This window comes from Syngnathus scovelli, chromosome 2 (genome assembly GCF_024217435.2).
Source record: "Syngnathus scovelli strain Florida chromosome 2, RoL_Ssco_1.2, whole genome shotgun sequence".
In the NCBI taxonomy this organism is placed as follows: Eukaryota; Metazoa; Chordata; class Actinopteri; order Syngnathiformes; family Syngnathidae; genus Syngnathus; species Syngnathus scovelli.
In genome coordinates, this window is record NC_090848.1 from 6,655,496 (window position 1) to 6,678,524 (window position 23,029).

Sequence of the window (23,029 nt, forward strand, 5' to 3'; positions counted from 1 at the left end):
TGTTACCATAGTTACATCTGGTCATCCTAGAAGAGGGACCCTCCCATCTGTGGTCTCTTCTCAAGGTTTCTCATTTCCCCTAGCTGGAGTTTTGAGTTTTTCCTTGCCCTCTTGGGAGTTTAAGATCAGGGGGTGTTTGAGAATATCTTTCGTTCTTCCATGTCCTGAGTGTTGTTGTTAGTCACCTAAATGTTGAACAGAGGCTGTGGTTTACCGAAGTCAAATTCCTTGTTTGGCACGCTCAAACATGGCGAATAAAAACTCTTGAATCTTGAATCTTGAATCTTGAATCAACGGTGGAGGGGAATCGGTTCACTACAGGCCAGCTGATGCAAGACTCAACATGCTCCGTTCACCTGATTGGATGCATGTCAATCCCAGTATCATTACGAAATCAAACAGGTCACACTGACAGTATGATACAATATGTGTTAATTTGTGCTGGCAAAGCAAGGCAGGTCAGAGACTCTTTTATTTAGTATTGCGCTGCTGTGCATCCCAGGTGAAGATGTCCAACAACATAAATGGTGCCAAATAATTATATCGTAAATATCTATAGGCCCACGGAACTATTCCTAACTACTCCCTTTGATGCAAGAAAAATTATGCGCAAAAATCTTATTAGTTTCATGCTACACGTCATAGCACACACACGCGTGCGCGCGCGCACACACACACACACACACACACACGCACGTAATGTTGCCTTTACAAAGGTATTAACATCGTAAATCCAACCTACTTATTATACATGTACCCATAACATAACATCCCTCTTTTGACAGCATCATTGCGGTATAGTATTTTAAAAAAAAATGATATAATATTTTTTTCCTTGTATTGCAATAGGAAACAAGGCAATTATTTTTTAGATTGCCATTCCACACACATTTGTATCGTGTAATCATGTAATCATCCCTCACACAGAAGGCAAACTTAAGGACACGCATACTTTAGTGACAGCTCACCGTTCTGTGCTCTGAGGAAATTACAATACTTGGCACAGAGACAAAGCTATGTGATGCTTGCTGCAGTTTCTGAGGCCATAATTTAGTTTTAATTAACTGAGTCATGAAAACATTTCTATTACTATAAGAATTATGAAGCTTTAATTAATTCCCGGATGTCAAGGTTGTTATCAGATAGGATGAAGCAAAAACATTCATGTAAAACCCAAATCCCGCTTCTCATTCAAATGTCAGCTGCGATAGACTTCAGCTCACCCACAACTCTAATAAGGACAATTAAATAGTATCGAAAAAGGTAAGCATTATTCCATTTACAATTTTTTACTGTTTAGTTATGCACAGTCACAGTGTCATATTATTTTTGCTGCATATGGTCAGTGACAATTCATTATTAAGATCCCTGGCAGTTTTCACTTTTGAGTGACGATATGAACATACAAATAAAACAACGGCCAATGAATGTCATGTATGTAAAAGGACCTATGCACTCCCTGCCTTTTTTTAAGAGCGGTCCCCTCCCAGAAATGGGAGTGAGTAAGCTCAGAAAAAGGGCTGGTCCTTTATTCAGTTTTTAGAAATGCTCAAAGGTGAAAACCACAACACATGCTTGGTTTGGTCAGCTGCTGAACACCAGCATTCATCTCTGGAATACCGTCAGTCTGTGGAAATGGGATCTAACAAACTGCGAATGTAGAACATCTCCTCTAACCTATTGACACATTTTTCCTCCCAAATGTCTTTTCTTTCAAGGGAGCATTAAATTGTTGATCACCTTGGAGACATAAAGTATCCGCATGGTGAGTTGTGCTTGTTAAAGCTTGTTTTAGGACTCTTCAGTTTAATTATACTGTCAATGTCATTACTTTACTTTCAAGGACACCATGCCGCTGATGCCCTCAGTGCACTGGCTTCTGCTCCTCTGGGGGCTGCAGGGTGTTTGGGCGCAAGACTACAGAAGATATGAAGGGGAGGAGACCACCAAGAGGAAAAACAGGCAATACACATCAGATTATGTGCCAAAAATTAGCAAATGTAAGTCTGTCTCAATGAACTCTCTTTTAATTTGCATCTTGTCATTGTTATTTTGTCAAATCAAGTTAGTGCCTTTTACACTGCAGCAATGCCTAAAATGATAAATTAATGAAGAGTGAATTTTGATAGTTTTGTTAGAAAAAAAAAACTAAGAATGACAAAAAAAATTTGACTTTAGCACGTTCTAAGAACCAAAGATATATACCTTCATTTAAATATAAATTGATGCCAAGTGGCAAATTAGAAGGCAGAACAACCATGTGATTAAAATTTCAATTTTATACAACACTGAAAAACTTACAAACGTTTTGGGATTACTATAAATATGATATGCTTTATTATGATTTCCCAACGTTCAAAAGTAAAAATTGTATCATTGTATCTTCTCAGCACGTCCAGATGACGCCTGCAGTTTGGAATTAGCCTTTTTGATTGACAGCTCAGAGAGCGCCAAAGACAATCATGCCCAGGAGAAGCAATTTGCAACAGAAGTGACTGAGCGACTGCAGAACCTCCGCACGCAGAGCGGCCGCAGCCTCATCACCCGCTCCGCCCTCTTGCAGTACAGTAGCCATGTCATCATAGAGCAGACGTTTAACCAGTGGCAGGGTCCTGACAGTTTCAAGGCCCGCATAGCTCCCATGACGTACATCGGCCATGGCACTTACACCACCTACGCCATCACAAACCTTACGCGCATCTACCTGGAAGAATCAGCTCCCGGCAGCATCAAGGTGGCCATTCTGCTCTTTGATGGTATCTCACACCCGAGGAACCCAGACATATCGTCAGCCGTGGCTGATGCCAAGAACCAAGGCGTTCGCTTCTTCACCATCGGAATTACACCTGAAGCCAAGGAGTCTGCCAATATCGCCCAACTGAGGCTAATTGCAAGCTCACCAGCCTCACGCTACCTTCATAACCTGCAGGACAGAGGCATTGTGGAAAAAGTTGTCAGAGAGATTGTGAGTAAACATCTGCTGAAATGTATGCATGCATGATCAAATGGTTAAAATGATAGAACTATAAAATCATCAATGTTTTCTGAAAGCATCTAGCAGGGGTGTCAAACTCATTTTCATCACGGGCTGCATCATAATGATTGTTTCCTTTGGAGGGCCATTATGACTGTCAGCGTCTTCTATACAGTATAGGCTACACAACTAACTGATGAATAGCTCGTTTTGAAATCAGAGACGAGTAAAAACTGTTAAAACATCTTAAAAAGATGAATGGTAATAAAATAGCAGAAAAGACCATTTTTAATTTTAGTATTGACACATGAAGTCGATGCGTAATTTGTCTTTGTCGGCCACATACAATGATGTAGCGGGCCGTATCTGGCCCCCGGGCCTTGTGTTTGACACATATGTTTTAGTGTATTCTAACTGCACGAACGAAGTACAAACTATTTGTGCACCTGGGTGCGTTCATGTCAGGACAAAAAAGGGCGGGCAGTCCCCCTATTACTGGAATCACAGAATTGCCTACAAAGGCTTGAGGGGGTGAGGGCTTTTGGTAGTGGAGTTGTTCATGTAGCTAGCTAATTTCAGTGAGCTGACATGTGCTCAAACTCCACTCACTCAATCTCCATTTCGAACTGCAATGTGACTGTCCAGCTATATTTCGAAGCGTGTTATAGAAAATTGTCTTGATTGAATGATCACTGATGTTGTAATGGTTCTTTTTGGTGACTACGGTGGATTCAGCCAACCTGTAGAAGGTGGAGTCTGGCAAAGTCAGCTTGGATTAACTTCCCCTGACTGTGAACAGAAGAAGCGGTTATAGCGGATGGATGATGGATAGACGGACGGACGGATGGATGATGGACGGATGAAAGGATGGATGATGGACGGATGAAAGGATGGATGATGAGAGTCTTTGTATGACGATGGATAAAGGTTCATAGAGCAACTAACAGGTCTCGCCCAACCGCTGACAGAAAAAGTAATTAATTTTGTCAAATGCCTCCAGCAGCATGTATATCACTCCCTCACATGTAAGTGCATTTCTATTAGATCAAGCGCATTTTTGGCCAGGTGGGATTGTCCATCCATTCATTTTCAATAACGCTTGTCCCCAAGGGGGTTTCGGGCGTGCAATGTAACATCTGGTAGATGCCAACACATGTGCCCTATTAAATATCTGCGCGAAAAAGAGGTGCAACCGAGCAAGAATGAACATGCACAATGGATCCTTCAGATAACTCAGGAAAATAGTTGACAGTACTCTAAAGATTCCACGTGATATACTGCACTGTAGGCGGCATCCTCGTAGACCCATCACGCTTTCATTTTTGCACTCAGCATTGTTGAAAAGCTTTCTCTGTTGCCCGGTAACAAATGACAGTATTGAAAGATAGTCTTCGTACTTAGCTACTTTCCTTTCATGATTAATCATGATGTGTTAGCGCCAATGTTAAAGTCTTTTTTTTTTTTCCTCTGCAGACAACACTGGCAGAGGAAGGGGTAAGTCCTAACACTCATGACTTGATTTGTGTTCTTGAATACCCCCCCCCCCCCCCCCCCACACACACACACACACCACTAACAGCCTCTGTTCTCACTTTGCTCCAAGTGTCCCCTTCTGCAGAGCCAGTGTGCATGTGAGAAGGGCGAGCGGGGGCCCAGCGGCTCCGCTGTAAGTATTGGCTTTACACATTGCAACATACAACACTAACCAGTCTCCCTTTTGCCTCTTTTCTTTATCACGGCATCACAAAGACACACGCTGATGCCAACATGCAATATAATTACAAGGTTTGGGTGTAAAATAGTTTCGAGAGAATTCCTGCAGCAGTGACGACATACTTTTTTGATTGACCTTATTGAGAACATGCCTAAACAGATATTTACATGGGAAGATCAGTAAAATCTTGTTTTGGCCATTCACAAATGTTCCATGCATTTCTTTCATCTTTCTTTGTCTGCCGAATTAATTACATGAGACAGGGTCACAAGCTGATGTTTGATGTATTCTTCAAGGCGTAATTATTCTGTTTGAAAGAAATACTCTGAGCAAACCGAATTCAAACATGTAGGCAAGGATGGAGACTCGATCTAATTACAAGACGGCACAGAAACACAATGTTCACATTAAAGCTCCTTTGACTTCTGACCTTCTTGGACTTCAAAGCTTCAAGAGAAATTGTAGTGCACTGTTAAATCTTTAAATCATCAATTACAGTATTTCTGCTTTGTGTCCAAGCAACAAGGTCAGAAATCAGTTTGCAAGTAATGGTAATAAAAACTTTATCATATTGAAGCTCTCAATAAGCCCTTGCCAAATCACTTGTCAATAAGCTCTCATACAAACTCCCCAAAACAGTTTGGGGGTTTGGAAATATTGCAAATCTCCTCCTCCTGTTTTTTTTTTAAATTTCCAAATCAACATTTGTTTACTAGTCTGTTTCTGACTTTCTGTTCAGGGCAAGAGAGGTCGTCCTGGGGAGGATGGCATCCCAGGACTAAAGGGTCACAAGGTGCTGCCCATCCTGTAACTTCGTAGTATACAGATGATATGATCATCCCTGACTCTTGACAATACTAATTCCAAATCTCTCGTTTTAAGGGAGACGCTGGGGTCGCCGGCTTGCCGGGTCGAGATGGAACTGAAGTGAGCCTTTTTTTTCCCCCCATTAAATTCAAATCAAATTTGCAATGGAAGAAGATGCAAAGAAAACAAAGTGTTGTTTTGAACAAGTCTTTTTGATTTACACAGGGCAGACAAGGATACAAAGGAGAGCAGGTATTGTACAAACAACTATGATGACATCTTTTCATTTTCAACTGCAGGTGTCTTTAGTTACTTTCCCTTTCTTGGATTTCAACCAACATGCTCATTGATTGCATTAACTTCTGGCTCGGTTGTCCAAATAAATGGCTCATTTTGTTCTAATGCAATTTTGTTTCATGTCGACACTTTTTTTTTTATTATTTTTCAGGGAGAGAGAGGAGAATGTGGTACTCCTGGAATTAAGGGTGACAGGGTATGTTTTTCCTCAATATATCCACCATATCATTGCTTACTATTTATATAGTATTAAAAAAAAATACGTTTTAGTATGTTTACAATTACACGGATACCTTTATTTGTCTACCTGCCACTTATTCTTCATGTTTTCAATCCTCTTCTAATGCAAAATGAATAATTATTGATCGGTCGGTATTAATAATAGACACCTTCCTCTGTTCAACAGGGTCCTGAAGGGTCCATTGGCCCAAGAGGAAATCGTGGACTTCAGGTAAACTCAATGTTAGACAAAACAAAAGCAGATTTTTTTTTTTATTGATTTATGTATTATCCATTCATTCATCCATCCATCCATCCATCCATTCATTCATTCATTCACTCAATAAATCTGTTTCCGGTTGGTACTCAAGAAAGTGTCACGCCCGTGACAGAGCACGCTCGGCCGTCAACTTCCCTCAGCCACACCCCTTCGTTATCGTCATGTCTGTCACATGTTCCCTCTTGTTACCTGATGTATTTAAACCCTGCCCGTGTGTTCCTTCTTTTCGGTCTCTATTGTTGTGTTCCGTCCTTGTACGTGCCCAGTGTTCCTGTTGTCTGGTTTTCTCCCGGTCTGTCTGGAGGCTCACGGTCAGAATTTTAATCTTGTCCAAGTGGACTTCTGTCGGTTGGTCTGTTTGTTTGCTGGCCGTGAGTCTCTATCCCGTGTGTGTCTTAGGTTCCCCACCTAACTCCCTTTAATAAATCCTGGTTCAAGCTGCATTTGGTCGCCATGGCTCAACTCATTCCTGACAGAAAGTCATAATTTTAGTCCAAGCAATAAACTAACAAGAAAACATGATTTTGTTTTGTTGGTTTTTGACCGCCAATTCATTCTATATCCAGGGTTTGCCTGGTCCTCCTGGAGATATCGGACCTGAAGGTGTCACTGGTAAAAAAGTAAGTCGTTCAATGATTTCCAGGCAAAGAACTAGGAATAGGCAATACTGTAAAAAGGCTGAAGATCAAAATGTGAGTACAGGGGATATTTACTCCTGAACCTCAACTAAACAACCAAACAAAATGTTTCATGTGTCAGTGAATTGTATTGGAACTTGGTGGGTACTGTGAGTGGTAGACGGCTACAAGAATCTAATTCACCATCTGAGACTTCCATTGGTTGTATTTACCCATAAAAAATCACCTCACGTCAAACTTAAAATTTCCCTTCTCAACTCCAAAAGGTCATAGGTGACCTTCAGTTGTATGCACAATGGCGTCACTGAGTCAGTTTTTGTGAACTCAGTACAGCTCTGTTTGAGTTTTTGACAATTTACCTAAAGGATTTCCCCAAACTTGTGGATAAGACTGATGCGATAAAAGTGAACTAGCTCATCTGTAAAGACTGGTAAAATGTAAAACTGCCATCAAAGAGAGTTTGGGTGCGATTGAGATAAGCATCTACCCCGCCCGATTTTTCCTTGCATGGCAGCAAATGTGTGCGAACTCCTCTACCAACATGTGTTTCACAACATTGACTTGGTAAAAAAATATATGCATATTCATCATCATTATTATACACAGGATAAGAACCAAAGTGTTGGAAATAGTTGCTATGCTACTTAATGGAAGTAAAGATGGAAGGAATTTTCCATTTAGCTCTCCAAAAACAAAACCCTCTGATTGATCATATGATTACTATATTTTCCATAGCCATTAAACTCCTTTCAAGAATCACATCAGCTATTACCTCTCCTATTTGTCTAGTGTCTACAGTCTGAGCCCCCAGCTGTGTTTTGAAGCTGCCAATTGTGCTACAAGCCGCTACTCCCAACCCCTCCACTTTTCCTTAAATTATTTTTGAAAGAAGTTGATTGTCTGCCTGTCATCCCACATCACCTTAGCAGCAGACTAATGTCAAGGTTTTCGCCTTGTTCTAACTTGTCTGGAAGGGCTGGGGAAAGAAAAAATGGTTGCAGTCAGAATTCATTTGCAAACATCTCTCGTGTACCCTCTTGCTGAGAGACATGAAAATATGCTAAATATATGGTGCGTAAATAATGTCAGTGTAGCATTCCAATCGTCTAATGTTTTTGTGTGCTTTCACAAATACAATACACTTTGTTTCATTGGCTCGCTTTTCACAGGGGGAGCGGGGACTTCCTGGTCCACCTGGAATCCAAGGGGAAACAGGAATCGGTCTCCCAGGACAAAAGGTTCATCTTCCTATCAACAATATTGTTAGGTTTATTTTACTGACATGTGTACTATAAAGTAAAGAGAAAAGACTCAGCAAACAGAAATCACAATCTGTCTACACTAAATATCTGTAAGCACTCCTACTCTTTTTATTTGGATTTGTCCTACCCACAATGTGAGACAAAAGCCCCTAAGGGGGAGGGGGGGGAAGTATGTGGGCTTTGTCTCGTAAGCAAAAATAAACACAAGGTGTTGCATACTTATATGGCAATGTCTGCAAAACAATTTGAGCAATCAGCATCTCTCTTTGTCTCTATGATAGAAACAGGAAACTTGACGTTTTCTTGCCGCTCCATCTGAGAGTGTAAAACTGTGGTCAGGCATGTTGTTTCTACGAATTGTCTCGGTAGACGTTTTGTTATTGCAGAGTTGCAAGCTGGTAGCTGCGTCCCTCCTGACCCTGCCGTCACCTCTCTCGTGACCCAGCTGTAACCTTTCTTTTCTGTAGCACAACATAAAAACAGCGAAGCCAAACAGCAAGCATATATTGCCGTAATATTGCAGTAAGCATTGATTAGAGAACGCATGATAACATATATATATATATATATATATATATATATATATATATATATATATATATATATACATTTTTCTAACAAATATTTTAGATGTATCCCTCATCCAACATACCTGATTCAAACGATCAGCTCATCAGCAAGCCCTACAAGTATGATAACGATCGGGGTCATTTCATTTCTATTATCTATATCTATAGTAAATTTCCATTCATTTTTATCACTGCATTGTATTTCAAGACCAGTAGGGGGCAATCAAAATTGACTCATTGAAAAATTATCATTGCCAATTTAGACATGCATTTTTGAAATTTGAAAGTGTCGATAACTATCCTACGCAAACCTTGAAAAAACGTGCAAACACTACACATAAAGGCATGAGCTGAGAACCTCAACCCTTTGACTGTGAGGCCACAAGGTTAATTAAAAGTGAAATGTCTACTCTTTTTTTGTTTGCTATCTCAACAGGGTAATGTTGGACACCAGGGACAACCGGGACCGATAGGTCCAGTAGGAATCGGTGAACCTGGACCACCGGTGAGTGATCTAAACCACGCCGGACAAATAATATAAATGCTGATGCGTCAATTTCATTAAACTGCTAGGAGAAAATCATCAAATGTTGTTTCCAAATTTTTCTTCTGAGTAGTAAGTAGTAGAGAAGTAAGTAAGAAAACTTCACCTCCTATATTTGTTTATATTGATTTTTCTTTTTGTGGTCAGGGGCCTCAAGGGCCACAGGGGACCCAAGGAGAAAGGGGACCTTTAGGAGAAGGTCTCCCTGGACCAAAGGTATGCAATGATCTTGATTGTATCAACTTTTTTCCCCTCATTAATCCAACCAGAGTTTATGTCATGCATTCATCTTCAATTCAATCTCATCCACTATCTTGAGCCAAGACCCAGATTCCAAGGCGCTATGGCAGAAGGTTGATGACAAATAAGTAGTTCAATACGTGTTAATTAATTATACAAAGACCTTCTGCTGATTTACGTTAAAAAAAAAAACATTCAGTCAATAAATGATCAGGGGATGTGATCACTGGAGGGTGTGAGTGAGCCTGAAAAGATGCCATGACTATCTGCAGACATCTTGAGACACCATCGTGTGATACATGATTGAGCTGCGTCTAGTAGAATATTTATTTATTAATTAATTTATTTGTCATATGGACTGGGATAGTGTGTACGTCATGAAATTGTACCACTTTTTTTCCCAAGTCTATTTTGAAAAAATAAAGTTGCAGAGAGTCAAACTGTTTATAATCTCAGGCTTAGAAAGTCAACCGAGATGTTCAGAACGTCTTGACATTGCTGTAAATTTTGTTGGAATTTATTCTTCACTGCAGACTCGCAGATGGTGTTTTCACTCTTACGTGATCGTTACATGACGGAACAAGCTGCTCATTCACAGCAGCTCTGAGCAGAATTACCTTTCTTCCCACACATTAGTGCCTTGGGTGGCTGGAAAATATAAGGGGGTCATCACAGCAAATGAAATCGACTTTAATATTACCTCCTCTATGAAGAGGAGACTTATGTAGGCTGTTATTTTTTTTACTTACATGTTCTTTGCATATATTCACTGTATCTGACCTGGAGTAACTTCTTTGTCACTGCTCATAGGGAGAGCGAGGCTTGGAGGGGCCACGGGGGCCCAGAGGACTATCGGGTGTTGGATTTAAAGGAGACAAGGTACATTAAAGAAGACAAGAAGCCATAAATAAGAAGTCTGGTTGTGTAGGTTTCCCAAAGGCACGAAGATAAAGTTGTAAAGACATTCAAGAGTTGGCATCCACCACTGAATGCATTTTCTAGGTGGGTTACATAATGTGGAACTATAGGACAGAGCAGGTGATGAATGGAACGGTGGAGAAGCTTCACTGTTTCAAACTGACCGGTGTGGGAATGTTGGATTCCTTAAACATCTTCAATACTTTAAATTGACAGATTGTGTGTGTGTGCACGTGTGTGTGTGTGTTTTCATGCGTATGTTTATATCGTCAGGCCCTAGACTCTTGGCAACCAGCAACCAACATGTCGGTGTAATCACTAACGTGTTCTTATAGGGGGAGTTAGGCCCTCCTGGTCCTGCAGGCCTCATCGGTCTACCAGGTCAGGGTATCCAAGGTGAAAAGGTAAGTACACAATAAGTCCTGTTTGAACAACGACACACTGACACACATTTGCGAGTCTCAGATTATGTTAACAAATGATTGATGATTCATAAATGACAGGGAATTGAAGGTCCGAGAGGGCCACCGGGGCTACGAGGTCCTCAGGGAGAAGGTCTACCGGGACCTAAGGTTTGTACAACCAATCGGGAAATGTTTTTGATTTCCAATCCTGTTGAAAAAGTATTTATCAATATTTTCATTGGATTCTGTAATCTGATTTATTTGCAGCTATGACTCACTTTGTACATTATATGCTTTGCTGTCTGAATCAGGGAGACCAGGGGTTGCCGGGTGAGGTTGGTGCTCCAGGAGAGAGAGGAATTGGAGAACATGGAGATAAGGTGTGTATGATGGTCAAATTGCAGCTTTGAATACATTTTGTAATGAGTAAAATGACATTTGTCCTCAGGGTGAACAAGGATCACCAGGAACATCTGGGTTTCCGGGTTTGCCAGGGGAGGACGGAGCTCCAGGGCAAAAGGTAGCTTTTAGCACTCCATTGCTTTTGTCTCTAAGAAATCATGTACATGCTCTGTGACTTTAGGGCGAGCCAGGAGCTTCAGGCCTTAGGGGTGCAGAAGGGCCACCTGGGACTGGAACACAAGGTGAAAAGGTAAAAAAGTTTTCTTGCTTTGTTGTTGGACCTTGTTGACCTACACATGACTAATCACTGTATTTTCCATTTCACCGTTAGGGTGACCAAGGTCAAAGGGGAATAAGAGGCTTAACCGGGCCACCTGGTATTAGTGGTCCAATAGGCCCCAAGGTAAGGATTTCTTTAGCCGTCATCGGAATGCACTTCCAGATGGACATCCTGAATGCTAATCACAGGAAAAGTGTTCATAATTGAAAAAGCGGATTGACACGCAACACACTGTCTGTTAATTTATTAAGGGTGAACCAGGGTCACAAGGCAGACTGGGTTTACCCGGTCCACCAGGACGCTTTGTAATGGGACCCAAGGTAAGTTCCATTTCAAAAGCCAGAATGCTTGTTTAACTATTAAGACAGGCGAAGATGTTTCTGATGTCGAGTAAATCTCCCACTACTCCTAGGGTGATGTTGGACCAAGCGGCCCTCCTGGTCCGATTGGGGAGACCGGCTATGGCCTTCCCGGTCCAAAGGTGAACCCCTACTTGCTTGCACTGTGAACTATGTCATTTCTGAATGCCAAAAATCGCAGGACCATAAATCCTGTTGTGCTTTCTTTTTTGCCACCATCCATCTACCATACTTTTTTTGTACTGTATCCATGTGACATAGGGTGACCATGGAGATCCAGGCCCAGCAGGTCCATTTGGCCCAAAAGGCGAAGGCTATCCCGGTCCCATGGTGATTTACACACAAAGCTCTCTGCGTGACCATAAACTTGTTCACTTCAACCATTCGTCTTTTTCCTAAACACTTAAAACTGGTGGATTAAAAACGACCCAATTTAGACTAAACCGACCTTCAGCTAATCATGCCTAACATTTGGACTTTGAACTATGAAGCAAAATTAACTGATCAAGATCAAAGCTAAGTTACAAATGTCACTGCAGTTCAAATGCAGCAGTAACAGCAGGCGTTACAGGATATGAGTTCAGTATTTATGTATATATTATTTAGGGCCCCCCTGGTCTACCTGGGCTTCCAGGAGAAATAGGACCTGATGGGATAGGCTTTCCCGGTCCAAAGGTGAGTGCTTATATATCATAAAATATAAAAGAAAAATACAACGAGAAAGTAAATTTAAAAAAATCACAGACTCTTTCTGCCAATCTGCTAAACTTTGCTGCTTTAGGGGGATATTGGTTTCCGAGGGCTGCCTGGTTTACCGGGACCTCCAGGTGAAGGACTGCCAGGACCTCTGGTACGTTTCTGTCTCGAAACAACCATTTGGAAAGAACATGCACAACCTGTTCTCAGTGTATTTAACACCCATTAGCGAAAGGTTCAATTTACATATGTATTTAGGTTATTTAGTCAGGTTATTGAGGTTATCCATCTGATGCTTGGCTTAGGGAGCCTGACAGATGTAACACGTACAGTTCATGCCTTGAAATACGTACCTCATCCAGAATTCTTCCAGTCTGTGGACTTGCATTTTTGCAGATTGTATCAGCAAAAGTACAATGTTAGAATCGATAAATGGATTGATGAAAATCCAAACAATACGTCGAAAAATAGAAGTTCATAATTGTACAATGAAGACATTGGTGTCTTTAGTGATTGAAACATATCAGTCAAAGTGAATAATGTACAATACCAAATAAAAATGATCAACATGTGATTACTCTGTATACTTTGTGCTGCAGGGTCATCCTGGGCGACCGGGGCCCCTGGGGCCAGCGGGACCACCAGGAATAGGAGTCCAAGGACCAAAGGTAGATTATTATGGCTTGTTAATGTCATATTCATTCAAGTTCCTGTAAAATAATAATAATAATAATAATGATAATAAAATCTCAACTTCCTAGGGTGAACAGGGGGTCCAGGGTGTGACAGGACCAAGGGGGCCCGCAGGCGAAGGCTTTCCTGGGGCTAAGGTGCTTGCAATTTGGGACTTTTAGAAGTGTATGTGTATGAACATGTTCCGTTGCTGAGGTTGTGGACTGTGTGGCAGGGTGACCGTGGTTCTATAGGGGAGAGGGGCCTGAAGGGCTTCAAAGGAGATATGGGTGACCCAGGGAACTCAGGGCAACCTGTGAGTGTCATTTACTTGCAAATAGCTCATTATAAATGGGCCCGTCGATGTGTCGGTAATTATGTTTTCCCCATGTAAGGGTCGGAATGGTATCAAAGGTGAAGCAGGACTCACAGTGAGTATCCTTTTTTCATCTTGTTTTTCTTTTCATGCGAATGCTAATCTCATCTCGGGTGCTGACTGAATTATGTATTCATTACAGAGGGAGGACGTCATTAGATTGATCAAAGAAATTTGTGGTAAAGTGTCTAAGTTATTATTCTTTATTTTTATTTTCTATTATTTATTTTCTCAGCAAAATAACATTTGGATGACATTTCAGAAAACAAACTTTTACATGTCAACCAGATTTGACCCTCTCTAAACTTTTGAACGCATGCCCAATTGTGTTTTAGTAGTTTTTGCACCACTATCTGTTCTTTAACAAGAACTAAACAGCAAAATTCACAACAGAGGTTTGATCCATGCAAATTGACTCTTTTGCTGTGTCAGTAGACGCCACAGCTGGGATGGATTTCCAAGGTTTACCATGGTTAAACCTCCCAATAATCTCCTTTCTCATTCCAGGATGTGGAATCAAGTGTAAAGAGAGGCCTATGGAGTTGGTGTTTGTCATCGACAGCTCAGAGAGTGTGGGGCCAGAGAACTTTGAGATCATTAAAGATTTTGTCAACGCACTGGTTGACCGAGTTACGGTGGGCCGTAACTCCACCAGGATCGGCCTAGTGCTCTACAGCCTTGAGGTCAAGCTGGTGTTCAACTTGGCCCGCTACGTAACCAAACAGGACATCAAACAGGCCATTAGGAACATTCAATATATGGGAGAGGGCACCTACACTGGTACGGCCATCCGCAAAGCCACCCAGGAAGCCTTCTTTAGTTCCCGCCTAGGAGTCAGCAAAGTTGCCATCGTTATCACTGATGGACAAGCAGACAAACGGGAGCCTGTGAAGCTCGATATTGCCGTACGGGAAGCTCACGCTGCCAATATCGAAATGTTTGCCCTCGGTATTGTCAACACCTCGGACCCAACACAGGCGGAGTTTATTCGGGAGCTCAACTTGATTGCATCTGACCCTGACAACGAGCATATGTTCCTTATTGATGACTTCAACACCTTGCCAGGTAAAAATGTAGCTTTTGTAGCTTTTATCTGGGTGTTGTCAGCTTTTTGGCAACATTTTTATTGCATTCAATCTTAAGCAGTGGCTTGGTGTGAATGTTAGATTCAGATTTCCGATCACCAGCACGTATTCAGACATTTGGCAAAGCTGAACAGAGGTCTTATTACCTATCCTCTTACTTTTAGGTCCCTGAAGTAGTAATGGCTGATGTATTTTAAAGAGTATTTTGCAAATTTTTCCCCTCCCTTAATCCTTCATTTAAAGCATCAACCCCCCATACCCACACACTCCCGATTGTTCTTAACTAATTGACAAATTACCTCTAAGAGTGAAAATACAATCCAAACATTCACTTTATGAGACTTGGGGCTCAGCAAAGAGCCATTCCTTGGCACTGCTCTGAGTCATCATGGTAACAAAAGCCCATAGTAAACTATGTTAGTGAGGGCCAGAGAAGTTTGAAACGATATTCTGATGGAGGTATTTTTAAAGTATGTTATTAGGGCATCTGGATCTACAAAATGTTTCCTTTCCTTTGTGTTAGGTTTACAAAGTGCCAGCGTATCATCTTAAATCTGAAATAATTGAATGCTTGCCGCCTGTCACAGTATCGTGGACGGTTGTAAATCTGTGTGATTGATTCGTCTTTGGAATGCGTGGCTGTTCAATCTGGGTGACAAATCTCATAGAAAGGGCACACAATAAGAGCAAGTTTTTGTTGTGGCTCTGTTGCAGCTCTGGAATCCAAGTTGGTCAGCCAGTTCTGTGAGGACGAGAATGGAGACCTTATATATAACAAACTAACTAACGGAAACAATGGCCATAGCAACAGCAGGAATGGTAACAACGGCAAAAATGTTAAAGACATCAATGGGTCCTCGTTGTACGACTGGGCGAACAATAACCGGTATGGCCATAAAGGATCCAGCAAAGGACAAGTATGGACAACCATTGCAATGTAAATGTGCATGGACAATTGCAGAAAAGACAAACTGCTGTGAACTTTTGTCATTTTGTGATTAGCAAGTGCACACAGAGACGACTGAGCGCGGGGACACGTTTAACCGTGGCAACACAGCATTCCAACCTATTCCTTCTCCCGGAAAAGACTCCTCTTCTGTGAATGTATCATCAGGCGTATCTGTGAAATATGTCCCTACACCAAGACCAGTTCCTCCCAAAGGTAGACTCTACTAGTAAAAGTTCTGAGCAATATGTATCTCTATTTTAAAGACAGTTTGCAACTTTAGTATTGACACTTGAATTCAATGCACAATTTGTCCTCGTGAGCCACATAAAATGATTTGGCGGGCCGTATCTTGCCCCCGGGCCTTGAGTTTGACACCTATGCTGTCATATATCAGTTACAAGAACTATGCAATATAATATGAATAATGATGAGTTGCTGTGGAAGAACTTGTCAGCCCTGACTGCCATTCGTTAAATAAAAGACAATTGGGATGAATCAATGAAGTATAACAGAAGCTGGGCTGTTAGCCTTAAAATATTCTTCTGGTTAAAAAAAAGAATCTAGAGATACAAATTATACTTCTGGTAGAACGTATCAATATGCTCAACCTTGAGTTTCAGCGCTCAGATTTGTGAAGCTGTCAGTTGTCATGCAGTTGGCCATGCATGAACGTCTGTAGGCTAACTGTCCATTCATTCAGGCAGTAGTCTACAGTCATAGGGCCTGATTAAATTGCGCCCTCTGCTGGACATTCGAATTTGATAAGACGACATATAATTTTGTTGTTGATACACACCTTTATCAACTTAATTTCATAAAGCCTTTGGTTTTATAGTGCTGTTGTTCACTAATATTCCCGCACAAACCTGTTGTCACCAAACCGCTATCAGCCAAAAGAAAAATACAAGTTGACGCCAATTGATTTGGGGGGTTTTGAGTTTTTCCTTGCCATCCTAGGGGTTAAGATCAGGGGATTTCATTATTTGTCAACGGTGGTAATTGAAAGCCCTTTGAGATGTTTCCGGATTAAGGGCTTTAGAAATAAATTTGACTTGATCTCAGTTCAGATCTCTCTCAGGTGCACTTTGCTGGACAGGTCAACATAACTTTTTTCCTGACTTCTCCAATCATGTTTTTAGAGACTGCACCCTTAGACCCTCGCTGTGCCTTGGCCCTGGATCCGGGCTCGTGCCGGGACTACATCATTCGCTGGTACTATGACAAGCAGGCCAACGGATGTGCTCAGTTTTGGTTCGGAGGCTGCAGCGGTAACAAGAACCGTTTTGACACAGAGGAGGAATGCAAGAGGACTTGCGTGCAAACCACATCTAATGGTACGGTCTAATAACAAATGTAGTCCAGAAATATTTGTGGGGGTCTATTGATTTTGCTTATGTTTTGTTCTTTTAGGAGGCTGAGGCACACTGGATACATTTGGATTTTTCTTCAGACTCTACCATTCATTGCTCATACTCAGGAACAAGGGCCGTGTATATTTCTTCTCCCAATGGGACCAGTTTTTTCATAGTCTTTGTGTGAAGCTGCAAACGACAGTATTTGATGAAAACTTGAGCAAGCAATGCACTGTGGGGATAATAAAAAACCTCATCGCTGTAATTTTAACAAAATAGAAATTCATCATCTTGCTTATTAACTAGTTTTTGCATACAAACACCTTAAATGGGGTGACCTAATGTTGACATTGTCCACTATCTTTGTAAAGGCAGATTTTATTCTTACATTATTATAAACACGCACGCACGCACGCACGCGCACGCGCGCGCGCACACATGCACACACACACACAGTCACAAACGTGCATTCACTGCCTCCTACTGGGCAATTTCCAACTGGGCATTGGGGAACATTGTGTGTAGGGGGGGGGGGGGGGGCAGTAATATAATAAAACCTAGTTTAAGAAAGTTTAAGTCTTGAGTTTGTCCTAGCTATGTCTGTGCAGACTGATTTTCGGTGCAATATGTACAACGTCTGGAGGAAAACACAGGTGCTTTATATAAAATCAACAAATATATATGCAATATCATGTTAAAGGACTGTATGACAATGACGTTTGCAACACAACAGTTTGTGTTGAATTGCAGTCTCTGAAAAGCAGTCAACCTTTTGGAGAGAAAATTTTGATCCTCTGCATATATTCATTTTAATCCAAGCTTTGTTTTCCCCAATTTATTGCATTGCATCTGGCTGCACTAATTACCTGAATGAACTGGCATTTACTGCATTTTGCTTGCTACAATAAATGGATTGTTAATTGGCCATTAGAGGTTTTACGTAAAATGTTTTCTGGAAACCAATTAAAACGCACTTAGTACTAGAGTGTTGGCTTCAGCTGACAGATCCATTTTTAAACAGACAAATTCTATTCTGCCCAAATTATTTGATACATAGGTTTCTTAAAATCACTGCAGCTCTGTCTGTGCGGCACAGCTTTCTTCAACAGACTCTACTCATTCTTTCTGCTTAAATTACATGTTGGACACTCCCCAACAAGTGGCATCGTCTGATCTATCTTTAGGACTGCCCATTGGAGAAATATTACCTAACTCCACACATGTCTCACTTTCAGGCTAAAGGAAGTATGCAATTGGTTCGGTCAAATCAGCAGTCAGTTTCACTCAAAAGACGTGTATTGCCTTAGTTCACCTAACTGAACATTTTGTTAAATTTGTAGCACAGTGAAAAGTGAAAAGACGGGAGTTGGGGTGTTTGGGGGAGGCAATGCTTCTTCCATGAGTAGTGTTCACCTGTTAATGCTCCCAGCTGCCACACCCCAGTTGCACTGCTCCATTTTTGGAAAACATTTTGTCTCACCCAAATAACAGTTGAGATTTCTGCATGGACTTTGGTGGTCACATTGATGAAGTTACAGAAAATGTTACCCGAATAAGATGAAGTTACAGAAAATGTTACCCGAATAAAACCCAGTAAGAATATTCTTTTGGCAGTTTCTTCTCACCAAATTTCCAATGAATTCAAATTAATAGCTAGCAATAAAAGCTACCTCAGTGGCAGCAATGTGGAATGACACATTAGTTGCAGTGCATGTGTTGATCAAAGATGTGGACTACTTATAAATAGTACAATAGATCACAGGTGTCAAAGCCAAGGCCCGGGTGCCAGATTTTAATTTGTATGTTTAAGAAATAATAATGTTGACACAATAGATCACAGGTGTCAAAGCCAAGGCCCGGGTGCCAGATTTTAATTTGTATGTTTAAGAAATAATAATGTTGAGGTTTTGTAAGATTTTTTTTTACCCTTTTTACAGAAAGTTGAACAATAATTGAAGAAAATTTTAGTTGGACAAAAAATATTGATACTGTACCGTCAGCTACAATTGAATTTTGAAACAGCACCATGAAATATTATCTGATGAAGAATATGAAACCAAAAATAGTTGTTAACAGTGCATATCAAAACTATGAATGAAACAATGTCTCTTCTTGCTACTGAAATATACTATTCATTTCACAGAGGGAGAAAAACACCATCTTTTGTTCTGGTTACTTCTTAATCTCGATATTGTCACCGTCAAAAAATCGTGGAGTGACTTAACCTTTGCTTGCCGTCCCTATTTTGTACGTGACCGTGGCAGCTATATATATAGCCTCAGTAATGCTGGAGTCAAGCTATTTCGGGGCTCTGACACTATTGTCTTCACTCTAATCTGGCTTTGCGACAGAGCTGAATCATGATGGCATACCCTCAGCAACCAGTTGCTTCTTTCCGTCCAGAACAGCAGCTGCTGGCCAGTACAAGGCTGGTTCTGCGCAGTGATTTGGCGCAGGCAGATTCCTGGGGAGATGAGGTAGGCAGAGGCAGCTATATTTAGAGGGGGTGGCTGGATTCAATTGCAGGGGCTTCACACTGCGACCCTTTTCTCACTACTGCCCTTTCCAGCCAGGACTGACTGCCTTAAAGACCTGTGCTCGACGTCTCCTTCCTTCCTTCCTTCCTCGACAGACCCATCCAACGTTTCCCCACTGTCATGGACCCCAACGCCATCAAGGAGGAGCTGCGCCTGTTTCAGAGTACCCTGCTCCAGGATGGTCTGAAAGAGCTGCTAAATGAGAATAAGTTTGTGGATTGCACCTTGAAGGTTGGCGAGCGCAGCCTGCCCTGCCATCGACTGATCATGGCCGCCTGCAGCCCTTACTTCAGGGAGATCTTCTTTACAGAAGATGGGAAGGAGGTGGAGAACACCAAAGAGGTGATCCTGGAGGATGTCAATGCCTCAGTCCTGGACATGATCATTCAGTACCTGTACTCTGCTGAGATTGACCTCACAGATGACAATGTTCAGGATATAATCGCCGTTGCAAACAAATTCCAGATCCCTTCAGTTTTCACTGTTTGCGTCAACTACCTACAGAAGAAGATCTCGGCTGCCAACTGCATGGCAATCTTCAGGATGGGCCTTGTGCTCAGCTGTCCCCGGCTCGCCGTGGCCGCTCGCAACTTTATCGCTGACCACTTTGAGTTGCTACATAAAGATGAGGAGTTCCTCAGACTTGCAGCCCATGAGCTCTTTGCCATCATCGGTGGAGATTCACTGAATGTGGAGAAGGAAGAAGTGGTGTTTGAATCGGTCATGGCGTGGGTTCGCCACGATAAGGATAAGCGTGTCAAAGTCCTAAAAGATGCTTTCAACTGCATCCGCTTCCGCCTGCTACCTGAGAAGTACTTCAAAGAGAAAGTGGAGACTGATGACATCATCAAGGCAGACCCAGAACTCCAGAAGATAATTCAGGTTATAAGAGATGCCTTCAAGGGGAAGCTTCCAGAGAAGTCCAAGAAAAAGGAAGGGGCCACAAAGGAAGGAAGCGAGGAGGAGCAGGATAGCCCTTTCCCTGGCTTTTTGAACGACAATCGTAGACACGGAATGTACGCACGGGACTTTATCCTGATGGTGAACGACTCGGCGGCGGTGGCGTACGACGTGAACGAGAACGAGTGTTTTCTGGCGGCCATGTCAGAGCAGGTCCCACGCAACCACGTCAGCATGACGTCACAGAAGAACCAGCTCTTCATCATCGGGGGGCTGTTTGTGGATGAGGAAAACAAGGATGTCCCTCTGCAATGTTATTTCTACTCGGTAGGCAGCTTCTTGAGTCAACATAATGTATTTTTAAAGTTTAAATTCACATATTCCTTATAGATTAGCAGATGTGTGTGGAATTAGCCAATGAAATGCAATTGTTTACATGCAGAGAGATTCGCAATAATTCAATAATTTTATTTTTCTCAGTAGTCTGACAGAAATCTTTCGTGCTGCATCTATATTCAGAACAGGCTAGATATAGGTTCCAAAATATGCTATCGACTCAGCATGAAATCATCTTGCTCTGACGTCAACACTTCATTGCCTTAAGGGACATAAAGTATTTGTAAGGTGTTCTGTGATGACTATTATTGGCTGCTTTCACGCACATTTTGTAAAGAAGATGTCGAAAATGTAGCCGATTGAGTGGTCCTCACAGCATACATCAAGTCAAGGTTTACTTTTCACAACTTAATGGAGCACAAAGAGACTGTTTTAGAAAGTGTATGATTCACCGCAGGTACATATTACTTTCCTTCTAGTTGGATCCAGTTGCTTCTGAATGGGTTGCCCTGCCGCCCATGCCCTCTCCCAGATGCCTTTTCAGCATTGGCGAGAGTGAAAACTTGCTGTTTGCGGTGGCTGGAAAAGACCTGCAGACTAATGAGTCTCTCGATACTGTCATGTGCTATGACACTGAGTAAGTAGAATTGTTGTTTGCGCTCTTTTTGTCTCCACCATAGTCCTATTAAGGTACAGTGCGGATTTGATGGGAATAGACCGAGATCATTCAAATCAAAACTATTCCTCTTTCAGGAAGATGAAGTGGAATGAGACAAAGAAGCTTCCTCTCAAGATCCATGGACATGCTGTTGTGTCCCACAAGGGGATGGTCTACTGCATTGGGGGCAAGACAGATGACAAGTGAGTCAAGTTAGAGTGTGTGTGTGTGTGGAGGGGTGGGGGAGGAAGAGAGAGAGAGTGAGAGAGAGAAACAGAGAGAGATAGAGGCACTCACTGTCATGAGGTCCAGTTGTTTTGTATCATCCCAACAGACTGCTCATCATACCCAAATTTCTTTCTAAAGGACTAAATTCAGTTATAGTGCATCAGATAAGCAGAATCTTACAAAGTGTTTTTTCCAGAAGAACTCAAGCCTTGAATGTTGTCTCTATCTGTAAATTCAGCAGCAGCCACTTGAGCACAGCAAGTGATAAGCAGGTGTCAGTTCCCTTAGAAACCACTTCACACACACATATATATATATATATATATATATATATATATAAATTACCCAAAAATATCATTACAACAATATCTCTTGCCTTCTCTACAGCAAAGCTCTCAGCAAGATGTTTGTGTACAATCACAAGCAATCAGAGTGGCGGGAGTTGGCGTCAATGAAGACACCCAGAGCAATGTTTGGGACTGTCATCCATGATGGCAAGATTGTAGTGGCTGGTGGAGTCAATGAGGGAGGCCTCACCTCTTCCTGTGAAACCTACAACTTTGCAACAAACAAGTAAATGCTAGCTTTTATTGTGTGTGTGTAATTTATTTTCCGTTTAACCTAATCCTCTGGTTTATTCTCACCAGATGGGAGCCTTTTGCAGAATTCCCTCAAGAGAGGAGTTCTGTGAACTTGGTGAGTACCGCTGGCTGCCTGTACGCTGTGGGCGGCTTCGCCATGATTGAAATGGAGAACAAGGAGGTGGTTCCCACGGAGGTCACCGACGTTTGGCAGTAAGTCTTCATTTCAGGCGGCGCATTGCGTAAGTTGTGATCATATCAAGCCGTGATATCCTCTCGCTCCCGCTTTAGGTATGAGAACGACAAGAAGCAGTGGAGCGGCATGTTGAGGGAGATGCGCTACGCGGCTGGTGCTTCCTGCGTGTCTATGCGCCTTAATGCAGCCAGGATGCCCAAATTGTAGGGAGGAGCTTTCTCATTTCAGCATTCTTCTCATATTCACTTGCCTCCTGCCACAGTTGGCTGACCCGAGACGCCAAATTCAATGTGTGAAAATTTGAATGTGTACCATAAAAGTGCAGTCAACTCTTAAAAGACTCATCATCATCCACACAGTTCCAAGGAAATAACTATTTCTAAAGCTCTATTTACAGCATTTTGTAAAATAAAGATTTTTACACAGTTTGGGATTGTGTGAACTCGCAGACGACATTCTGACAATTCCAAAAAGAATCTTGAGAACCTTCACAAGCAAGGGGACAGGATGTATTACGTACAAGGATGGAATTTTATTCCCCATCAGTGACATCAAC

General features: G+C 41.8%; 2 protein-coding genes and 1 long non-coding RNA gene across 3 annotated transcripts; 2 read left to right on the forward strand and 1 right to left on the reverse strand.

The window, feature by feature from the left end:
* Positions 1-1,560: 1,560 nt before the first annotated feature.
* On the forward strand, positions 1,561-17,962 carry LOC125987845 (collagen alpha-1(XXVIII) chain-like). Its single transcript, XM_049752378.1, has 36 exons — positions 1,561-1,765; positions 1,844-2,000; positions 2,391-2,965; positions 4,448-4,468; positions 4,578-4,640; positions 5,428-5,481; positions 5,571-5,615; positions 5,721-5,747; positions 5,944-5,988; positions 6,199-6,243; positions 6,858-6,911; positions 8,099-8,167; positions 9,197-9,265; positions 9,452-9,520; positions 10,355-10,423; positions 10,798-10,866; positions 10,966-11,034; positions 11,178-11,246; positions 11,315-11,386; positions 11,450-11,518; positions 11,600-11,671; positions 11,800-11,868; positions 11,961-12,029; positions 12,169-12,237; positions 12,514-12,582; positions 12,689-12,757; positions 13,203-13,271; positions 13,365-13,433; positions 13,511-13,591; positions 13,671-13,706; positions 13,794-13,830; positions 14,159-14,716; positions 15,451-15,653; positions 15,739-15,898; positions 16,825-17,019; positions 17,096-17,962. The coding sequence occupies exons 1-36, from the start codon at positions 1,763-1,765 to the stop codon at positions 17,101-17,103; spliced, it is 3,546 nt and encodes a 1,181-aa protein (XP_049608335.1). The 5' UTR covers positions 1,561-1,762; the 3' UTR covers positions 17,104-17,962.
* On the reverse strand, positions 2,262-4,667 carry LOC125987850 (uncharacterized). The gene is made up of 2 exons (XR_007488161.1): positions 4,567-4,667; positions 2,262-2,923 (listed from the first exon to the last, which is right to left on the reverse strand). It is a non-coding gene; the product is annotated as an uncharacterized lncRNA (long non-coding RNA).
* A 1,595-nt stretch (positions 17,963-19,557) lies between the features above and the next one.
* LOC125988234 (kelch-like protein 41b) lies at positions 19,558-22,901 on the forward strand. Its single transcript, XM_049753148.2, has 6 exons — positions 19,558-20,801; positions 21,290-21,447; positions 21,564-21,671; positions 22,084-22,269; positions 22,344-22,490; positions 22,569-22,901. The coding sequence occupies exons 1-6, from the start codon at positions 19,695-19,697 to the stop codon at positions 22,678-22,680; spliced, it is 1,818 nt and encodes a 605-aa protein (XP_049609105.1). The 5' UTR covers positions 19,558-19,694; the 3' UTR covers positions 22,681-22,901.
* Positions 22,902-23,029: the final 128 nt, after the last annotated feature.